The sequence below is a fragment of the Leuresthes tenuis genome, unplaced genomic scaffold (assembly GCF_036924035.1).
Source record: "Leuresthes tenuis unplaced genomic scaffold, fLeuTen1.0.hap1 SCAF_18, whole genome shotgun sequence".
Lineage (NCBI taxonomy): Eukaryota > Metazoa > Chordata > Actinopteri > Atheriniformes > Atherinopsidae > Leuresthes > Leuresthes tenuis.
In genome coordinates this window covers 1,871,928-1,885,834 of record NW_027325372.1, presented here as the reverse complement: position 1 = coordinate 1,885,834, position 13,907 = coordinate 1,871,928, and the positions used below count along the sequence as shown (strand labels likewise).

General features: G+C 47.7%; 2 protein-coding genes across 2 annotated transcripts; both read left to right on the top strand.

The window, feature by feature from the left end:
- The first annotated feature begins 165 nt into the window (after nucleotides 1-165).
- On the top strand, nucleotides 166-6,502 carry tekt2 (tektin 2 (testicular)). The gene is made up of 10 exons (XM_072370333.1): nucleotides 166-259; nucleotides 1,475-1,631; nucleotides 1,702-1,827; nucleotides 1,912-2,117; nucleotides 2,194-2,337; nucleotides 2,832-2,946; nucleotides 4,100-4,207; nucleotides 4,315-4,458; nucleotides 4,541-4,620; nucleotides 6,071-6,502. The coding sequence occupies exons 2-10, from the start codon at nucleotides 1,476-1,478 to the stop codon at nucleotides 6,297-6,299; spliced, it is 1,308 nt and encodes a 435-aa protein (XP_072226434.1). The 5' UTR covers nucleotides 166-259; nucleotide 1,475; the 3' UTR covers nucleotides 6,300-6,502.
- Nucleotides 6,503-7,448: 946 nt separating this feature from the next.
- Nucleotides 7,449-8,439, top strand: LOC140275602 (free fatty acid receptor 3). The gene has a single exon (XM_072371118.1). It carries the CDS (start codon nucleotides 7,456-7,458, stop codon nucleotides 8,437-8,439), a length of 984 nt encoding a protein of 327 aa, XP_072227219.1. The 5' UTR covers nucleotides 7,449-7,455.
- The last annotated feature ends 5,468 nt before the right edge of the window (nucleotides 8,440-13,907 follow it).

Genomic DNA, 13,907 nt, shown 5'->3' with positions numbered 1-13,907 from the left:
GTTTGAGCTCATTTACTGCAGTTCAGAGCCGCTATTTGTAGTTTTACTTCAGTAAACCGAACCTGAGTTAGTTTAACTTCATCACATCCGGTTTTATTCGCGTCACGGAGGAACTGAACTTACCTTAATTATTAAAAAGTTTCAGAAGGTCGTTGTGTTGGTTCGTTGCCTAGAGACGGCGGCAGTAACCGTTGCTATGGGAACCCCGGCCGGAACACAACCTGCACGCGCCGACCGATCAGAACCTTCTCGAACTCCCGTGAGTAAAATTGAATTGAAAGTTGTTGTCGCGATATTTCTGAAGTATTTTTTTTATTAAAAGAAGAACGTGAAGAAACGGAAACTTTACGGGTGAAAAAGAACTTTTAAGTCCAAAGGGCTGTTTGCTTCGAACCGAACCGGTCCAACTGTGATCTGATGAATGTTTGCTGCTGTCCTGAAAGATCTTAAAGTCATTATTAAGCAGAAAGTAACCCCACATATATAAAAAAAAACCTGTTAGCTTTTAATAGCTTTATGTCTTTGTATTTTCCATTAAAAACAGGAAGCAGCTGCAGAGATTCACTGAAACATGATAAAACATGAACATAAACCCAGAATCTGAGGCAGAAACAGAGTTTTTATCAGTTCTCAGCAGCTTTAAAGTGAATCTCTGGTCTGAGCTCCTTTATTCTCCAACACAGCCTGAACCCTCTGAGACCAGCTTTCTGTCATTTCTTTAAGGAGTCTTCAGGAATAGTTCTCCAGGCTTCTTGAAGGACATCCCAAAGCTCTTCTTTGGATGTGGGCTGCCTTTTGTTCCGTTCTCTGTCAGATGATCCCACACTGCTTCAATAATGTTGAGGTCCGGGCTCTGGGGAGGATTCATCCCTCCATAAGACCTGTTGCCACTGATTTTCAGTCCACTTCTTGTGTCATTTGGCACAGCTCAGCCTTTTCTCCCTGTTTCCCTTCCTTAAGAACGGCTTCTTGACAGCCACCCTTCCATGGAGCCCATTTCTGATGAGGCTTGGGCCAACAGTAGATGGATCAGCTGAAGGTCCAGATGCATCTCTCAGGTCCTGTCAGGTCACAGCTGGATTTTTTCCTCTTTCTTAAGGACATCACTTTCAGATCCTGTTCATCTGCTGTAGATAGTTTTTTAGGCCTGACACTTCTTCTTTTGTCCTCCACTTGTCCAGTTTCCTCAAATGTTTTAAGGACACACTGCACACCATGCTGAGATATGCCAAGTTTTCAGCTAATGGGACTGATTATAGATATCTCAGGTTTTACAGGTTCCAGTTGTTCCAAAGAGATCAGTTTTAATCTGAGGAACCCTCTTTAATGTAAATTAACTCATTAAGCAGCTGAAGAGGATCCCAGATGATGTTAATAGTGATGTTGAAATGTAAATGTCTCTCCTCTAAGCGGCTGCATGTCTGTTTGAAAGCTTGAAAAACAAAAGGTTTGTAAAGTGTCCGTGTTGCAGCAGGATGTCTTCACTTCCTGCGAAGCCCGGCCTGCGCCACAGCGTGTCCGAGTGGCACAGCAACAACCAGCAGCTGGCCGCCACAGCTCAACACGAGCGACACGTTTCCACCGCCATCAGACAGGAGGGCAGGTCGCTGCGCAACCACACCTGCTGTCAGGTGGGTTCTGGTTTTGTGGGGATGGATAATGCTGGTTGTCCTGAACTTCACCGGCTCCTGTGATCTGTAGACGGCCTGGGATGAGCGCGACACCTCTCGCAGGCTCAGTGACCGGGTTTGGGACGTTGCTCGATGGAGGGACGTGTTGGAAAGCTGCGCGCTGAGCGTGGACCAGGAGATGGAGGCGCTGACGCTGGTGATTTGAGAATCCTTTGACACAACTGAGAGCTTTATTCTGTGAGGCTGATGTTGACGCGAGTGTCCTGCTGTGTTGGGGCAGTCCAAGGAGCAGACTGAGCAGGCCCTGGCCGCCACTGCCGTCCCGCTGGAGGTCAGCACCGAGTGCCTGACGCTGAGGGAGGGGCGGCAGGGGCACGAGCTGGTGGCCGACTCTGTGGAGGAGCAGCTGAGGAAAGAAGTGGAGCTGATTGAAAGAGTGCAGCGTGGCCTGCAGCAGCACGTCGACCGGGCCTTTGAGCAGCTGTGGTGAGGTCCAACGCGGTGCTGAAAATGCACTCCGACCGTTTTCATTCTGACGTCTGTTTCTGTTCTGCCCCCCAAGTGTTCTGCAGGAGGTTCGGCACCAGCTGACCGCCGACCTGCAGAACAAGACGGACGCTTTGGACATCGACATGTCCTGCCTGTCCCTCACAATAAAGTCCCCTCACATCTCCCTGAAGACCAACCCGACCCGCATCCCATCAGGGTAACGTTCTTAAAAAAGAGCCTTACAGCATGAATAATGTTGGTAGTTTAAATGTTTCATACATACTGTGTAAAAGGGGTAAAACCCACCAAAAACACAACCCTGGCATTGTTTTAGTTCCTCTGTTTGACACGTCAGCTGCTGACCTCACCAAAAGGGTGGAGTTGACACCTGCTGAGTCTCCACCCTGAAAACAGACGGTTGACTAAGAGGTGTTAAAACAGGGCTGAGAGAAGAGCCGCTGTGCTTAAACCATACATCCCAAGTTGTGTCAATGAGGCCAGAATGGACTGGATAGTTTAGTGGTATGATTGCCACCTTCCATGTGGGAGATCTGGGTTCAAATCTCCTGCATGAAAGGTATTACCTCCAGTAGGGGTCCTTAGGCAAGACCCCCTTACCCTACCTGTAAGTCGCTTTGGATAAAAGCGTCTGCTAAAAGAATAAACAGAATATATCACCTTTAAATCTGAGTTTTGAATCCATCAATGCAGTTCCAGCGCCCCCCAGGAGTGGGTCCAGTTCAGCCAGTACAATGTGATTCGTGCGCAGGAGGCCATGCAGGCGTCCCAGCAAATGAGGGAGAACACGAACCTCAGCAGAGCCCAGGTGGGTCAGATGTGACCACAGTTTAGTCTTTGCAGCACAAATGCACCGAAGTGTGGAAAATATCCACAAAAAAACCTTCAGTACACACCATCTGGAGCTGGATTCTGCAGAAAACGTTTTAACTTTCACTGCTAAACATTACAGAGCCACAGTTAACAGCTTTAACGAAAAGTCACATGAGTCCGTTAGTCTGCGTACGATGACATCGAATATACAAAGAAAGCATTTATTCATTTATTTGTGGCACATTTCATGTGCAAAACAATCCAAAGTGCTTTCCATAAAATAAAAGCATTAAAAATATGTCAAATTCAGGCCTTTTAATATCTTTAAATCATCTCAGAAGTGAGATAAATCTTTTGTTTGTCACAAACAACATGGTTAAAACCATCACCAAGTAAATAAAAGTGTCTGTGTTCTCTGATTGGAGACACTGGGGTAAAAGGTCCGATTATAATCCAGTAAACAGTGGCAGCAGCGTCCCAGCTGGTCAGGTTGACCATGTGAAAAACCATGCAGGTGTTGGTGGTGATCCTCATCCCTGCCAGCAGGGTTCGGCACCACATCATTGACCACAGTTAAGCTTCAGTTTCAGAGTAGACGTGCAGAACTCTGACATCTTCGCTGCTGGACCTTCACAGAATTATTCCGAGTCTGTAACTTCACCCTTTAAAATGCCGCCGGGCGTAGATCTGATGCAGATCTGAATGTAGATCTAACACGAAGTCAGTCAAATTTCAGCTTTTCTCATGATTCCTCTCAGTTTTAAATAGACAGCCCAAGTTCTGCAGCTTCTGGCTTTGAGGTGATGAAGGCCGAACCGTTAGCTCGCTGTCAGATACGGAGCTTCAGGGCGTGGCTGGCGAATGCTTTAAAGCTGACCTGCTAATAACCACACAGTAGAAGAGGGGGTTGACTTCAGTTCTGGCACCACAGAGTCAAGACGTCTTGACATCTGACCGACCTGGAAAGTGTAAAAGTTGTTGAACACTGTTCTGTAATTCAGTTCCCTGTCGTTTAACAGCTGTTAAACAAGTATTTTCTGACACGTTTCTCTGAATTCGCTTCACTTTAAAAAGAAAAAACAGACTTTGAGGATTGCAGTCGTTTTCAGAGCTGCATTCGCATCAAATGATTCTTGTAAATGTTGCAGCTGCAGAACGAGTTGGAGACTCAGCGCAGGGCAACAGAGTTTGCTCTCCGAAAACGCAACCACCACGAAGAGCTGGCCCGGGATGAGCTGCAGTGGCAAATAACAAATGTATGGTATCTAAATAACTCTGTAACCTCAGCATGAGGCGCTTTAAAGGGAAAACATGCCTTTACATCACATTAGAAACTCATTTCTGACCGTCTGTGCATCCGCAGACGGAAGACGAAATGGCGGAAATGGAGAGGGACATCCAGGGGCTGGATGCAGACCTGCAGGCCAAGACCGCCTCCCTGAAGCTGGCCCACACCAGGCTGGAGACCAGGACTTGCAGACCTGGCATGGACCTGTGCAGGGACGAGGTCTCTGGGAAGTGCATGTCAGCTGCTGCAATGTGACCGAGTTGACAGAAAGCGTGAAAAGTGTCCTTCCTTCGGTTTGCAGGTGCAGCACGGCCTCGTTGCTGAAGTCCAGCAGCTGGAGACCACGATCCTGGTTCTGAAGCAGAAGCTCTCCGAGGCTCAGTGAGTTCATCATCTTTCTATGAGCTGCAGCAATCACAGGTTTAATCGGATCTGGCCTTGGTATCACATTTAACTCACCTGATGAGAATTTAGAAGAATATTCCTTTTTTCTCAAAGAAAAATCTAAAAAACCCTGAAATTTAAAAAAGAGAAAGTAAAGCAGACAATTTGACCTCAGTTTTATCTCATCAGCTTCATTTCATCTGGTAACAAACATCATTTTTACACCTCAGACCTGCAACATCCCATAAAGTCAGTGAACCTTTCCCCACTTTGTTTCCTTCTGCCAACACTTAAAGCCGCTCTGACTCTGAGGAAACCAGGTGATGCAGAGTTCCAGCTGTTATTTTGTCCCATTCCTCCTTAAACAGGTCTTAAGGTGTGCAGCAGTGCGGGGGGGTGGTTGTTTCTCTGCTGGGGACAGGTCAGGACTGCAGGCAGCCAGTCCAGCACCCGTACCTCTTCTTCCTCAGCCAGGCCTTTGGACTGTGGCAGAATGTGGTTTTCCATGGTCTGCTTGAACAATGCTGGGACGTCCCAGGAAAAGATGTGGCCTTGAAGGCAGCATATGTTGCTGTAAAATCTCAGTGAGCTTTTCTGCATTAATGCTGCCGTCACAGAAGTGGAAATGAGCTTTGCCCCCTGATCCAACCCCATACCATCACAGAGCCTGGCTGCAGGGACTGGCTGCTGACAGCAGGCTGGATGCTGCTTTTGCTCTTTGCTCCATTTCTTCCAACAAAGATGTGGAATACTGATGGGTCTGACCACAGCACACGTTTCCACCGTGTGACGGTCCATCCCAGACGCCTCCGAGCCCAGAGAAGTGGACGAGGTTAACATCAGGCTTCTTTTCTGCACAGTAAAGCTTGTGAATGGAACTCTGTATTGTGGTGCTGGACAAAGGTTTCCACAGTAATCCCTTGTCCAGGTGCTTCTATCAGCTGCTGATGAATGACGGTTCTTGATGCAGCGTCTGAGGGGTCAGAGGTCACGGGGTCCAGCTTAGGCTCGCTCCCTCGTCCTTTACACTGAAACTCCTCCAGGTTCCCTGAATGCTTTAATGATATTCTGCTCTGTAGAGGCAGAAATATGCAGATCCCTTCCAGTCTTTCTCTGAGGAACATTGTTTTAAACACAAACTGGAGCTCCTCTGAACATCTTCATGCTTTAGGACCAAATCAGGGTTTATACTTCATTAACAGCTCTAAACTGGCCCAATACCAACTTTTTGGAGTGTGTTGCACTCTAAAATGTAAAAATGGATGTTTATTAACAAATAAAATGCTGATGGGACAAAACGTGAAATATTTTGGCTTCATACCGTCAGTAAAAGTCAAAGGAATCACTAAATTAACCCAGCCAACTGTTTTCTAACCTTATAAGCGTGCACTGATGTATTTTTCTGGATAAACCTGCTATTTTTCCCTCTCTCTGTTTCTCCGCTCAGACACTCTTTGCAGAGGATGAAGCTCCATCACACTCGCATGCTGCAGGATCTTTGGAGAAAACAGGAAGCTCTGTCCCTGGAACAGCGCAGCATGAACACCCGGACCCGCCTCACTTCGACCTCCAGCACCGATAAAACCGCGGCGCCGCTGGTCCCGCTCACAAACTCCAGTGGCAGGAGCAACCTGCAGCTCCCGGCCCAGGGAGAACGACCTTTAGCTCTGATGTGATCCTTCGTCCTCCGGTGGAGCGCTTATTGATTTTAGTTGTGTTTTGTTCATTTTTCCAACAGTTTCCTTTACTCTGAGTCACCATCTGCACATGTTTATCCAAAATTCACATGCTCACATCTTATCAACCCTTCGCTTTAATGGCTTTGTTTTGCTTTGTCATATTGTTTGATCAGTGATATGTTGGAGTATAAAGGTTGTGATAAAGGCGAACTTTGACTTTGGTTTAGATAAATAAAGTAGTGATGATGAATCTCAGCTGCCTGGTGTTTGTGTTGGTCTGAAAGTGTGGAACGAATGGGACGTTCAGCTCGAACTCAAACGAATTCTGTTCTTTGGGGAGTTTGGCGCTCGAGTTTTATTCGAGCGAGTTTTCCTCTGCAGACATCGGCCCGGGAGATTATCAGGGAGCAGGAATCTGAGGCTGTATAACTGTCACTACGCTGGTGATTGATGTCAGAAGCAGGGATAGAGCTGGGCTGTGCAAACAAAAAGCTGCTCAAACAGAAACAAAAGCAGTGGGGAAATAAAAGGTTTCACACACAGTCGTGTTTGGATCTTTTCTAGGATTCCTGTTTCTTTGTTTCCCTCCAATAAAATGCAGAGGCAACAGGTCACTTATCTTCTGCTCCACTTCCCTCCAGCGTGACACGCCCACCTGCTCCAGCACGCCGTCCTCCGCCATAAAAGACACTCGGTGCCACAAACAAGTCACGCTTTCCCAGAGTCCAACCCCTCCTCCGACTTCAGCACATTTATGACCTTACAGGCCGGCCCAGTTCACTTAGACAGCGGGCGCTTCCTGAAGCGTCCTATTATTCTGAATCATTTCACTTAAGGGCCCAGATGCTACCTGTCTGTTGCCCTCCCCTGAGAGGGTGATTAAGGCAGGCTGGTGCCGGATAAATGCCCCCTGCTTCTGCATGAGTGGCTGCGTCTGCTTATCTGCGTGTCAGTCATGATGTCATGTGCACCTCGCCCCCTGCCCGCCCACATTCTGGCCAGCGCCTCTTTTTCTTCCTTCTGTTTTGTTACCCGCCTGGGAGCACGGATTCTGAAAGATGCTGCATGTGCACGGAGAGGACGCCGGGACCAGCGTGTTTCCTGCAGGTAAACTGGAGGAAGTCCACGTGTTCTAGCGGACTCATCTCAGGAGATGGCGTTGACGGTGCTGGACTGTGTCGCGCTCTTTGTACACACCTTCACCTTTCTGCTGGGCCTTCCTGCCAACCTGCTCGTCCTCTTTGTGTACGTACGCAAGGCTCGCAAACATGGCGCCACGCCCAACGTCGTCTACGCCCTCAACCTGTGCCTGGCCAACCTGGCGTTCGTGGCCTGGCTGCCCGTTAAGTTTGTGGAGATCGTGCTGATGGACTGGAGGCTGCCGCCGCCCGTGTGCCCCGTGTACAGCTTCTTCCTCTACTCCTCGCTGTACGGCAGCTGCCTGTTCATCACCGCCGTCACTGTGGGGCGTTACCTCAGCATCGCATTCCCCATCATCTATAAGAGATACCGCCGTGCGCGGCTGTCTTGCTTCTTCTGCACTGCCCTGTGGGCGCTGGTGATGCTGCACCTCAGCATCAGCCTGGTGGCGGAAGGCGGGGTTTACTTCGTGGGCATCAAGGACGACGTCTCGGCTTGTTACGACCATTTCAACGCGTCGCAGCTCGACGTGCTGCTGCCTCTGCGCCTGGAGATGGCCATCGTCTTGTTTCTTTTGCCTCTGATCATCACGTCTTTCTGCACGCTGCGCTGCGTCACCCTGGTGTGGCGCTCTAACCTGCCCCCGACGGGGAAGAGGAGGGTCCTGGCTGTTGCGCTGTCCACGCTGGCCGTGTTCGTGGTGTGCTACGCTCCCTACAACGCCTCACACATCGTGGGGTTCGTGGAGGGTACAAATGTTGAATGGCGGCCTTATGCGATGCTGACCAGCTCCTGTAACGTCTTCCTGGAGCCCGTGGTCATGCTGATGCTCTCGCCAGCCGTGTCCCGGGGCGTTTTAAAGAGAATGTGCAGCCAGCAGAGCCACTTCAGGCGGAGCGACAGGAGTCAGCATCCAGCTAAAGCCAACAGCGGCTTTTCCAACATCAAGGTGCCACCGACGATGTCTGAGAAGAACCAGGTGGAGGTCGAGGGCTGAGGCTCGGGACAATAACCACCAACGCCGCAGAAGAAGCTGTGAGCGGGAGCTTTTTCACCAAATGTTTCTCAAGATAAAAAAGACGCCGGAAGCTTTTTACAGACGTGACGAACTGATGACACGTCGACACGCCTCAATATGCAGATTTCTGCTGGAACTGTTGAACCTGCTCAGAGTGTCTGAAATGGAATAAATGACTCTAATTTATTCTCTAATTAAATGAGGACGGTTTTATTGGAAAAAAACATGTCACATGATCTGTCTGGTGCCTCTCAAGCTTCAGCTGAGTGTTACATTTCTCACAGATAAATCTGCTTTTATAAGCGTTTCATTGACAGATTTACATAAAAACAGATGCTTAATTCAGCTATTTACTCCACAGTTTGATGTCGGACATCTTAATCACGATCAGAGATGGTTTTACATCCTTTAAATGTCATGATGTAAGGATTTTCAGTAGAAAGAATAGATTAAAGGGTTACTTTCTACTTTCTAAGCTTGCCTGAATAAATAAGTTCTATCAGCACTTCTACTCGCACAGAGTTTAGACACATCCGCTCAGTTCCAGCGTGTGATGATGTAAAAGCTAGCTTAGATAGACAAGGAAGACCTCAGCTGCTGAAGACTGAAGAATCCTCAAAGGCCCGTCCAACGGATCAGAACCAGCCTGCAGGAGGCAGGTGTGTCTCTGTCAGAGACGACTGTCCACAGAAGACTTCATGAACAGAAACACATGCTGCTACATGCTAACCGCTAGTTAGCATGTTTCTGTGGCTAACCGCTAGTTAGCCACAGAAGCAGGATGGACACGTCATGGTTTGCCAAAAAGTCCTTAAAGCAGCTGCAGAGTCCTGGAAAAAAGTGTTCTGGACAGTCTGGACCCAGATGAACCTGCAGCAGAGTGATGGCAGGAAGAAAGTGTGGAGACCAACAGGAACCAAGATCCACAGCATAGCAGCTGCTCTGCTGAACACGGTGTTATTGCATGTCTGGCTGCCACGGGTTCCGGCTGCCACGGGTTCCGGCTGCCACGGGTTCCGGCTGCCACGGGTTCCGGCTGCCACAGGTTCTGCTGCCACGGGTTCCGGCTGCCACGGGTTCCGGCTGCCACGGGTTCCGGCTGCCACAGGTTCTGGCTGCCACGGGTTCTGGCTGCCACAGGTTCTGCTCACTTATTTTCACTGATGATGGAGCTGCTGATGGCAGCTGCTCCATGAACCCTGAGCTGAAAGATCTGATCTGCTCCAGTTCCAGTAAATGGACGGAGCTCGAGTTGTTTGATTTTTACTCTGAGGAGCAGAGAAATGGGGCTTCATGGGGGCTCTGAACACCTCACTGAAGGAGGTACTGCAGTACTTCAGAGACTGGAGGAGGTACTGCAGTACTTCAGAGGCTGGAGGAAGTACTGCAGTACTTCAGAGACTGAAGGAGGTACTGCAGTACTTCAGAGACTGAAGGAGGTACTGCAGTACTTCAGAGGCTGGAGGAGGTGCTGCAGTACTTCAGAGACTAGAGGAGGTGCTGCAGTACTTCAGAGACTGGAGGAAGTACTGCAGTACTTCAGAGACTGGAGGAAGTACTGTAGTACTTCAGAGACTAGAGGAGGTGCTGCAGTACTTCAGAGACTAGAGGAGGTGCTGCGGTACTTCAGAGACTAGAGGAAGTACTGCAGTACTTCAGAGACTGGAGGAGGTACTGCAGTACTTCAGAGACTGGGGGAGGTACTGCAGTACTTCAGAGACTGGAGGAAGTACTGCAGTACTTCAGAGACTGGAGGAAGTACTGTAGTACTTCAGAGACTAGAGGAGGTGCTGCAGTACTTCAGAGACTAGAGGAGGTGCTGCGGTACTTCAGAGACTAGAGGAAGTACTGCAGTACTTCAGAGACTGGAGGAGGTACTGCAGTACTTCAGAGACTGGGGGAGGTACTGCAGTACTTCAGAGACTGGAGGAAGTACTGCAGTACTTCAGAGACTGGAGGAAGTACTGCAGTACTTCAGAGACTGGAGGAGGTACTGCAGTACTTCAGAGACTAGAGGAGGTGCTGCAGTACTTCAGAGACTAGAGGAGGTGCTGCAGTACTTCAGAGACTGGAGGAAGTACTGCAGTACTTCAGAGACTGGAGGAAGTACTGTAGTACTTCAGAGACTAGAGGAGGTGCTGCAGTACTTCAGAGACTAGAGGAGGTGCTGCGGTACTTCAGAGACTAGAGGAAGTACTGCAGTACTTCAGAGACTGGAGGAGGTACTGCAGTACTTCAGAGACTGGGGGAGGTACTGCAGTACTTCAGAGACTGGAGGAAGTACTGCAGTACTTCAGAGACTGGAGGAAGTACTGCAGTACTTCAGAGACTGGAGGAGGTACTGCAGTACTTCAGAGACTGGAGGAGGTACTGCAGTACTTCAGAGACTGGAGGAAGTACTGCAGTACTTCAGAGACTGGAGGAAGTACTGCAGTACTTCAGAGACTGGAGGAAGTACTGCAGTACTTCAGAGACTGGAGGAAGTACTGCAGTACTTCAGAGACTGGAGGAAGTACTGCAGTACTTCAGAGACTGGAGGAGGTACTGCAGTACTTCAACAGTACTTTAGTACATGAGAAGCTTCACCTCGAAGTGGAAGTCTCAACTTTTACAGAACTTTACATTCAGCCTTTTCAACTGAGCATCATTCCATTTTTTTACAGTTTTCTTTTGTTTGTTTTTTTCAGTTTTCTTTTGTTCTTTTTCTGTTTGATTTAGTTTTTTTTCAGTTTGATTTTGTTCTTTTTCAGTTTGATTTTATTCTTCTTCAGTTTGATTTAGTTCTTTTTCTGTTTGATTTTATTCTTCTTCTGTTTGATTTAGTTCTTCTTCAGTTTTATTTTGTGATTTTTATCTTTTATTTTGTGACTTTGGGTCAGATTTTCCTGGTCTTAATTTTTCTGAGTTTTCTTTGATTCTGTTTTCTTGTTCTCAGTATTTTGGAGTTCTGGGACTGAATCAGGATTTATTGTCAGTCTGTTCTTGATGAGCCTTTTTGTTTCTGCCTTCGTTGTTACTTTTGTTTTACTTTTAGTTTTCAGTTACTTTCTCAGAACTTTGTTCTGTCCCAGTTTCTCAGTATTGGTCCTCAGTTTTATTCTGGTCTTTGTCATTAGAGTTTTTAGTGAGTGCACGTCTTCCACTTCCTGTTTTATTTTGAAAGTCAGCTTCCTGTTACTCCTCTTGTAGTGCTTTTCATCCTGGTTCTGTCTTCGTTCCCTCTTGTTCAGATTCTGGATTCTGTTCATTTGGACTTTTCTTTGGAGCAGCGCTAGTTTTCTTCGTTAAATAAATACTTTTTGTGAGCTAAAGTTCTGCCTCCGGCTGGTCTGATTCTGGGTCCAAACATCTCAACTTTAAATAGACTTTACCACTCAAAGAGCTTTTAACCCTCCATGCCACATTCACTCATTCACACACACTCTGAAACTGAGCTACAGACCCCGGGTCATGGGTCCGCTGTGTTTTAACCACAGTGCACTTACTTTATCACTAATTTAATGTAAAAAAATAAACAATGACTTAAAGTTTTAACTCTTTTTTCCATAGATGGAGACAGGAAAATCCAAACCTGACTGCATTTATCACAACATACTTATATCCCCTCATTCAATTCAATTAATTTCCATTTAGTTTATTTGTCCTTTTTTCCCCACAAACTTGGTCAACTTGTGTTTTTAAGACATTGAGAGCCACAAAGTGGGCCACAGTCTGTCAAACACCTGCAGAGAAACAACTAAAAAACCTTCAGGATCACTGATGATCCGGATAAAATCGCCTCAGTCTTCTTTAAGGAGCTCTTAAAGGAACAGTGTACCGATTACTGCCCCCTGGTGGTCAAACTGCAGACTGCTGAGAAACAGTCCGTCCCAGAAAAAGAACCAGAACAACATCATTCTGCATCAGCTGATTCATTTACAGCCATGATTAATTATTAATATCGCAATTAACTGGACCTGAGAGTCCTGTGGTTCTGACCGGGCTGCGGCAGATCTCGGACCTCAGAGTCCCGCGGTTCTGACCGGGCTGCGGCAGATCTCGGACCTCAGAGTCCCGCGGTTCTGACCGGGCTGGGGCAGATCTCCAAGCTCAGAGTCCCGCGGTTCTGACCGGGCTGCGGCAGATCTCCGATCTCAGAGTCCCGCGGTTCTGGTCGGGCTGCGGCAGATCTCGGACCTCAGAGTCCCGCGGTTCTGGTCGGGCTGCGGCAGATCTCCGATCTCAGAGTTCCGCGGTTCTGATCGGGCTGCGGCAGATCTCGGACCTCAGAGTCCCGCGGTTCTGATCGGGCTGATCTCTGACAGATGAATGGACCTGACCATGCAAGGCTCTGAGTGGAAGAAAAAGAACTCTGAACTGGATTCGGAACCTGACCCGGAGCCTATGGAAAGAACCCAGAACTGGTGGAATATGAGAGCTTCTGGGAGGTTCTGGCAGCAGCTTGGCAGCTCCATTCTGGACCACCTGTAAGCGGTTCAGAGAAGTTCTGCTCGGACAGCAAAAAGGGAATTCCAATAATCAGGACGGGATGAGATAATCAATAATTTCCATCTCTGCTGATCCTGGATCATAAGAACACCAAGATTACGTAAAGTGGGTCAGACTGAAGGAGACAGAACATCCAGAACCTGTTTTATCAGGTGTCTTTATGGACTTTCTGCAGCTCAGAAACAAACACAGCTGAACATCATCTGTGTAACAATGGCAGAAACTCCTTTAAATGACTTATTGTTTGACCCAAAGGAAGCAAACAGCACCGGGCCCAGAGCAGAACCCTGTGGTTCTGAAGACAAAAGTTCAGACGATGACGTGAAATTGCAACCATTTACTGAGAAACACCTTCCAGAAATAAAAGCAGCAGCTTAAAAGCATAAAATTAATCAATAACTGTGAATATGATCACTAACTTATCAATGATCACGCACGTGAGCTCAGTTCTGTGAGCAAAAGGGTCAGAATAATTTTATTGTTCCGAATTCAGGTTCAGAACAAAGTTGTCTGGGCCATAAAAAAGGGAGTAAAAACTTTCTTCCTGGACTCATTAACACATTTCCTGTTGTGATTTCACTGATCAACGTGCTAATAAAGCTACTTTAGCCCGGGTTCTGGAGGCTGGATGGGATCAATATGCCGGGGGTGTGGGCTCTAACCTGAGTTATTTCTCTACTTATTCATAATATTTCACCTCAGGTTCAGAACAAAGTTGTCTGGACCATAAAAAGGGAGTAAAAACTTTCTTCCTGGACTCATTAACACATTTCCTGTTGTGATTTCACTGATCAACGTGCTAATAAAGCTACTTTAGCCCGGGTTCTGGAGGCTGGATGGGATCAATATGCCGGGGGTGTGGGCTCTAACCTGAGTGGGTCTGCACCAATCCGCCCAAAACAGCAGCATAAAGCCAGAAAGAAACAGATTACCTCCATCTTCATTATCATCATCATTCT

Coding starts and splice junctions, on each gene's coding strand:
- tekt2 (XM_072370333.1), top strand. CDS start 1,476: ATGTCTTCACTTCCTGCGAAGCCCGGCCTGCGCCACAGCGTGTCCGAG. Junction 2,338..2,831: donor CCGACCCGCATCCCATCAGG/GTAACGTTCTTA, acceptor CCATCAATGCAG/TTCCAGCGCCCCCCAGGAGT. Junction 4,621..6,070: donor CAGAAGCTCTCCGAGGCTCA/GTGAGTTCATCA, acceptor TTCTCCGCTCAG/ACACTCTTTGCAGAGGATGA.
- LOC140275602 (XM_072371118.1), top strand. CDS start 7,456: ATGGCGTTGACGGTGCTGGACTGTGTCGCGCTCTTTGTACACACCTTC.